General features: G+C 39.5%; 1 protein-coding gene across 1 annotated transcript; it reads right to left on the bottom strand.

Annotated features, from left to right (window-relative positions):
* Positions 1–3,183: 3,183 nt before the first annotated feature.
* Positions 3,184–7,196, bottom strand: LOC119521667 (caprin-1-like). Its single transcript, XM_037820209.1, has one exon. The coding sequence runs from the start codon at positions 7,085–7,087 to the stop codon at positions 4,964–4,966; it is 2,124 nt and encodes a 707-aa protein (XP_037676137.1). The 5' UTR covers positions 7,088–7,196; the 3' UTR covers positions 3,184–4,963.
* Positions 7,197–7,451: the final 255 nt, after the last annotated feature.

Genomic DNA, 7,451 nt, shown 5'->3' with positions numbered 1-7,451 from the left:
TGGTGAGTGGATGGGTTTGTTCTCTATGTACTATGAAATTATCTATTTTATTAAAATTAAAATGACAACATAATCCAAATGTGCTTAATTTATTTTGACATGTTATAGAATAGACTATATGGGCTCTGTCTTCACATTTCTAACGTTATTTTGCAACATATCGTTTGGGCTAACAAAATGGACTTTTAGTTAAGTAAGACTTCATATAATTTGCCTTTTTCAGATAAATTGATTCTGAAATACCAACTTTCCTGTTCTGTATATTTCTATGGGACCAGCCTATGCATTAAAAATTAAATTTTTGATCATTATATATATTTTCTCTTTTTTAAATTGTGGAAGCATACATACAAAATAAAATTTCCCATTCCAGCCACTCCCAAGCATACAGTTCAGTGGGATTAATGATATTCACAGTGTTGTGCTACTCTTAACTCCATCGATTACCAGAGATCATTACATTTTTAAAAATAGAAAAACCATTCAACTTCCCAGAACCTCCACACTTCAGTGAGTTCAGTGCCAGCACCTGAATCTCAGTCTTAACCTGCAGACTGTTTCATTCCTCCTGCTGCTTTGACAGACACACCTTTTTGTTTGTTTCTTTCAAAGAGGTGGAAAGAAGGTGGGATGGGGATTTAAAAAGAAAAAAAAAAACCACTCAGATGCTGGACGGAAGTCTCTTGCTTGAACAAGTCTTTCCTGAAGATACGTTCTATTTGATGACATCGCAGTGTTTAACTTGCTATAATAAATCTTATTAAATGTTTTCTTGAATAATGACCATGAGCATACAGCATTTGAGGTTGATTTCAAAACTTCCTTTAAAAAAAATTCAGACACAGTTAAATGCCACTATATTACTGTGTATCTTTTAGCCATTTTGTATGAATGACCATGAATTATCTACTTAAATACCTAGATGAATCTTAGTCCTTTCTAGTATGAAATCTTGGTGTGTGTTTTTTTAAAGGAGGTTATGTACTAAACCTATGGGATTGTACCTGATGTTTTGTGCAGTGTTTTTTAATTGCCTCCATTTATTACTCAAAGGAGGAGGAAAAGCTGTATAAATATTTTAATCTCAAGATGTATTTTCCTAAACTACTTTTTTGTTCCTGTGCTACATATAGGTCTTTTAAATCTGCTTGAGTCTTTGTGCAGCTTTGGAGTCACCAGAGTAGATCAAGCCTGACCCTAAGACAAAACAGGAGGAATGCCTTAATGTGTCTATTGGCCATGGCCCAGGCCCTCCTGCATTCTGGTTGAGTTGGTCCATAGAGCATAATAGAATCTGAGATTCAGATAGTCATTTTATTCAGTATGTCAGGAGGCAGATGATCTGAATCCTCTATATTTATTTTACTCCTGTCCTAACTGGTAGTGGTAGCAATATTATAAAAGCTATAATATATGTTATTAATAGTATTAATATATAAGTGAACCATTGTTGGTTAAGATTTATAAGAGAAATCTTGGGAAATCCCACACTGCTTGGATACATATTTACTAGTACTATACTCAGACCATGTGAGGGACTACAAAACATCCTCTTTATTCCTACCCCAACCTCAACAAAATCTCTGTCCTCATTTTCAGTAGTCACCTTGCATCTAGTGTCTCAGTGTGCATATTACTGTGTTAGTTTGAAGCTGTTATGTACCCCAGAAAAGGCCATGTTCTTTTTTTTTTCCATAGTCTACTTTTTTTTAAATTAAATTCAGTTTTATTGAAATACATTCACACACCATACAATCATCCATGCTATACAATCCACTGTCCACAGTATGATAACATAGTTATGCGTTCATCACCACAATCTATCTCTGAACATTTTCCTTACATCAGAAAGAACCAGAACAAGAATAAAAAATAAAAGTGAAAAAAGAACACCTAAATCATCCCCCCATCCCACCCCATTTGTCCTTTAGTTTTTATCCCCATTTTTCTACTCATCCATACACTAGATAAAGGGGGTGTGATCCACAAGTTCTTCACAATCACACTGTCACCCCTTGTAATCTACATTATTATATAATTGTCTTCAAGAGTCCATACTGCTGGGTTGGAGTTTGGTAGTTTCAGGTATTTACTTCTGACTATTCCAATACATTAAAACCTAAGAGGTGTTATCTATATACTGCATAAGAATGTCCACCAGAGTGACCTCTCGACTCCATTTGAAATCTCTCAGCCACTGAAACAATTTCATCTCATTTTTTTTTTTTTTCTTTTTTTTTTTTCTTTTTTTTTTTTGATGTTTTAAGGATATTGTTTAATATCAAGATACAATAATTTTTGGGAAAACTTCCATATTCTTTATAATTATTAGGATCTGGAAATAAAACCGTTCTAACCAAGGTTATCAATGACATTCTACCCTAAGGCTTTAAAAAAGAAGTTTCATTACCCATGTTAAGATGACTGATATTGTACATTTACAAAAGTATTTTATATGTGGAGTCTTGCTACACCAAAAAGGTACAGTGACATGTGTGGCAATCACTTCCTTGTAAATCTGTTAAAAAATATGCATTTCATCAAACAAAAAGGCCCCCTGCAGCTTGGACAGGCAATCACATATTATACAGAACACTTTGGGGATTTTTTAAAAAGTTCTCTGCCTCATAATGAGATATTTCCATTAAAAAATATAGTCTGAATTGAGACATAAAAAATTTACATTTAGACTGCAATGGTAGAATGCCAAAAAAAGTATAGTATTTTGAAAAGAACAAATGATTCTTTTAAAAAACATACATAGAAATAATCAAATAAATACTAACACCTTTATACATTAACATTACACATTCACTTCACTAATGCAAGTAAGTTTGAAACCTAGAAGGCCTTTCTCCCCATCCCATCTCTGAACTGATTCATAGAGAACATCATTGTATAAAGAACTTATTTACGTCAATTTTGTAATTTTAAATGTCATGAAATTATATTCTGCAGAAAGCAAATTTAGTTTTATAGGCTTGTAAGCATAACATCATCTATGGATTACCCACTAAACCACAAATATTTTATCTAAGCTGCTGAAATACAGCTAACATATGGTTGTGGTACATCCCAGGCAGATGTCATTTAAAGCACACAAGGGGAGGTGCTAGCCAAAGAAATAGTCGTTTGCAAAACTAAACAGATAACCCTTCCAATATGATGTACCACAACCACAAATGATATGTCAAGAACTTATTTTATTTGAAAATAAACATTGAAGATCCCCCATCCCTACAACCCTATAAAACTTCTGAATGTGGAATGTTCAACAGCCTATCTATTTTTAGTAAGTTACAAAACCAGCAAAAACTCCAGTTGTCTGATGATGAATGTTGGAGAATTCTTTTTTAAGTAGATGAGGCAACTACTGGGAAAAAAATCCTTAGCTAAAGGCTGAAATAAAATTCAATATCTGCACAGAAAACACCACTAACTTAGTAGCCTTAGCTTAATAGATGGTATGAATTTTCCATGAAGTAAAAGCAGGATGCAACAACAAGCAGCATTACGTTCACAAGCACACAGAACTAATGCTCAAACTGATAACACAAATTCCAACACAGTACATAAGGAAGGCTAAGTCACTACTTAACTGTCCATTCTCCATCAAACTTATGATTCTCCCTGTGCATCTAAGGGAAGACATCACACATCACCACAATGCCTCCATGAGAAAAGGAGAATTCAATTAGACTTAAATTAGAGAAAAGATAAGTGTACATACTACAGAAAGAGCTGCTGGAGATAACCACAAAATTTGTGACACTAACAGTGCATGGGGTAAATCACATAAGCTGCTAGTTGTCGAACAGCAGTGTTTCAAGGTACAACTTTTATAAACATGTTTTATTTGTTTTGCTTTTACCATCAAAACTGAGAACTACTGACTGTCATTTCCCTACACAGGGAAATCAATCTAAAACACATACTGGTGCTTTTCAAAAGATAGCAATTTAAAAGGGTGGTAGCAGCAGGCATTTGATATCTTTTTTCTTTTAAAAACCTTCAGGCTGCAGGAAAGACATGTGACCAAAAGTGTTATGATTATCCATTAAAGATTTTCATCAGTACCTGTACCAATTTAGGTGACATTACAGCAAGATCCAAGAATTAGTGAAAGACAATGTACATGTCATAAGGAATGATACATACTACCAATCCTTACAAAAGTCATTGTCAAAGAAATTGTTAAGTGTTCAAAAGGTATCTAAATACTTCACATTAAATACAGAAGCGGCCATCCAGATTACATCCCATGTTTGTTGCATATTTTTCAAAAAGTGCCAATCAAAGCCTAATTTTGCATTTTGGCTTTGTTTTATATAGTATCAGCTGTTAAAAAGCAATTTACATATTTTTAACCACAGTACTTTGGCCAGATGATGAATAGTGCTGTGTCAAAGCTGGTAGCCAGCCTTAAATGTGTGATCAAGGGCCCATGCATAATTTGGTATGCATCTAAACGTTCAGTGCTCCAATTTAACTGGAAAAGCTGTGAAATGCAGTTGTTCTGCCAAACCACACTCCACACCTTCCATCTTCCTTTCATGGGATAAATTTTAGTTTTGTTAATTACAATTGAACAACTCTAGGGCTGATTTACAGATTTTATCCAATGTCAGAAAAGTCAATCTTGCTTTTTCCAAACCACTTCAAATAACTATGGATATATTATCACCCTATAAAGTATGTTTTACTCCTAAGCAAGGGTGAGGAATCTATCAATGTGCAAGGCTCAAGATGACGCTTAGGATAGAACATGCAGAATAAAAAGAGTTTCCTTCCATATCCAGGTAATATAAAGCTGACAATTGTAGTCCTGTCTTTATGGGATGAAAACAGTCCCTTTACAAGTTTCCTGAAAGGGAGAACAAATAGATAATAACTCTTCTGGTAACATATTATGGTACACTGCCCAGTGTGTTTTTGGCGATTAAACATAATCCTGTGAATCAGATTAATTCACTTGCTGAGTGTTCATTTGCGGCATCCCTCTGTTGGGTCTTGGGGGCCCTCCACGACCTCGTGGGGCTCCCCGTGGTCCACTCTGCCCAGAGCCTCGCTTGAAATTCTGCTGATATCCATCCCGCTGATAGCCAGAATAATCCCGGGGAGCACTGAACTGTGATTGCGTATAACCGCTGTTTGGAGTGTTAGAGAATGAAGGGCGGTAACCATCATATCCTCCTCTGAATCCATTGGCAGGGCCCCGGTATCCATTCATCAAGCCTCTAGCACCCCGGGAACCTCCACGAGACACACCACGGCTGTTGTAATAGGGCTGGCTGCTACGTGGAAATCCAGTGTTCTGCTGGGGAGGCTGTTGGTGATTACCAGTCACTTGATGGGGCTGGTCCTGGGAACCATGGTAAGTGCCAACCACTGTTTGAAGCTGCTCTTGCTGAAGTTCTGTTTGTTCTACTTGGTGAGGCTGACTGGAAAAGCTCTGGTTGTAACTAGCCTGATACTGATTTTGCTGCTTTAAAGTTTCCGGTTCATTTACAGGAGGAACAGGAGCATTCATATTGAACACCGTTTGCATGGATTGGAATGGAGCTGCATTTACATTGATGCCACTGCTATGTAAAGGTTTGCTTGTCCCAGCCTGGAAAACCTGAGGCTGAGAAGCAGCAGGAAGGGATGATGATGCTGTAGTCTGGTCTGTATTTAAAGAGATTGTTGCCTGAATCTGGTCAATTGGTTCCTTCTGTGGTCGCTGCTCCGTAGCATGAGGCGGCTGATACAAGGGCTGAGATGCTGTATAACCCTCACTTGTGGATGAAACCAAAGGAACCTGTGTAGCTTCTGGTTGTACAGGAACTTGATTAGGTTGAGCAAGTCTAGATTCAGAATGAACTGGAGGGCAAACCAGCTGGGGCATGTCCATGCTTTGTGTTGGATTCATGGGTTGTGCAGATACAATGGCAGGATCAAGTGTCTGGTTTTCAAAATCCAGCATTGAATCTTGTATGAAATTATAGGGCCCCTGCATTTGTGCCATAAGGTCCTGTACTCGCTGTCTTCTCACAAGGGGATCTGCTGGAGCCACTGGAGTCAAAGAGTGGGGCTCTGGTACTGAAGGAGATGCAGCTTGTGGTTGCTGCTGGAGTGAATTTACCACCTCGACTGTTTCAACGGTCCACTCATCTACCTGCTCCTTTTCACTGCTGCTGTACTGTGTTTCTGCCATAAATTGTCTATTTACATACTCTGTTGATTCAACTTCACTTTGTTCTGTGTACTCTTCTGTGGGCTCAGGTTCAGCTTCAGCTACCTGGTCTTCAATTGTCGGTGCTGAGGCTGCCTCCTCTTCCTCACACAACCCATTCTGGTGGTTGTGGGTACTGTCAAAGTAGTTTGACTGGAAAACACGCTCAACAATTTCCTTAAGAGCTTTATAGGTTGTTCCACATACAGATTTTTCCTTCCCTTCCAGCAAGTCCCACAGGTGAATGGAGGCATGTTCATACTGCTCATTCAACCTCAAGTTCATGTCCCGTTCAGGGTCCACTAACTTATAAAATTCATCCAGCAATGACAATTCCTCTTCAGACAGTATTGGTACTCCATTCAAACCTTGTTTCAGGTCAGTTCGCACCTCATCATCTCCCAGTTTATCCAAAACATATTGCAGCTCAAGTACAGTTTTTAAACGTTTCTGTTCAGCTTCTTCTCGCATAAGCTGCTCCCGACGTGCTGTCTTCTTTATCGTTTTCTGAATATCTTGACTTAATGCCATGAAACTCCTTTGTAATTCTTTTGCAAACTCCAAGTTATTTGTGACTTCTTGGTACTTAGATACTGCATCCAGCTGATCTTGATTAAGCCTTTCCCCTTTGTTCATTCGTTCCTGGTAATCATCAAGCTTGCCCTTTTTCTTCTCCAGGTTCCGAAGTTTCTTGTCGATCACCCCGAGAATCTGCTTCATGGCTTCAGTCTGGACAGCGCCGGTGCCGGTTGCGGGGTGCTGAGAAGCTGGCGCAGCTGCCCCGGCCCCTGCCTCACTCGCGGAGGAGCCCGACGGGGGTGGCGGTCCGGACGACTTGCTGCCGCTTCCGCTGTGGCTGGTGGCCGAGGGCATCGTGCGCGCGAGGAGGCCGCTGGAGATCCCGAGTGGGAAGCTGCGGGGGCAAGGGTGACGGTACGTTCTGGGCTGTGTCGTGCGCTCCTTGGGCGCAGGCCGCTTCACCCTGTCCCCGCTGCACTGAGCCGCTGCTAGTGAGAGCAATTTCATCTCATTTTGCATCCCCCTTTTGGTCAAGAAGATACTCTCAGTCCCACGATGCCGGGTCCACATTCATCCCCAGGAGTCATATTCTGCATTGCCAGGGAGATTTACACCCCTGGGAGTCAGGTCCCACGTAGGGGGGAGAGCAGCGAGTTCACCTGTCAAGATGGCTCAGTTAGACAGAGAGAGGGCCACATCTGAGCAACAAAGAGGTACT

The sequence above is a fragment of the Choloepus didactylus genome, chromosome 27 (assembly GCF_015220235.1).
Source record: "Choloepus didactylus isolate mChoDid1 chromosome 27, mChoDid1.pri, whole genome shotgun sequence".
Taxonomy (NCBI): domain Eukaryota; kingdom Metazoa; phylum Chordata; class Mammalia; order Pilosa; family Megalonychidae; genus Choloepus; species Choloepus didactylus.
Note: the sequence above shows the minus strand (reverse complement) of the source record. Positions and strands in the feature narration are given on the sequence as shown.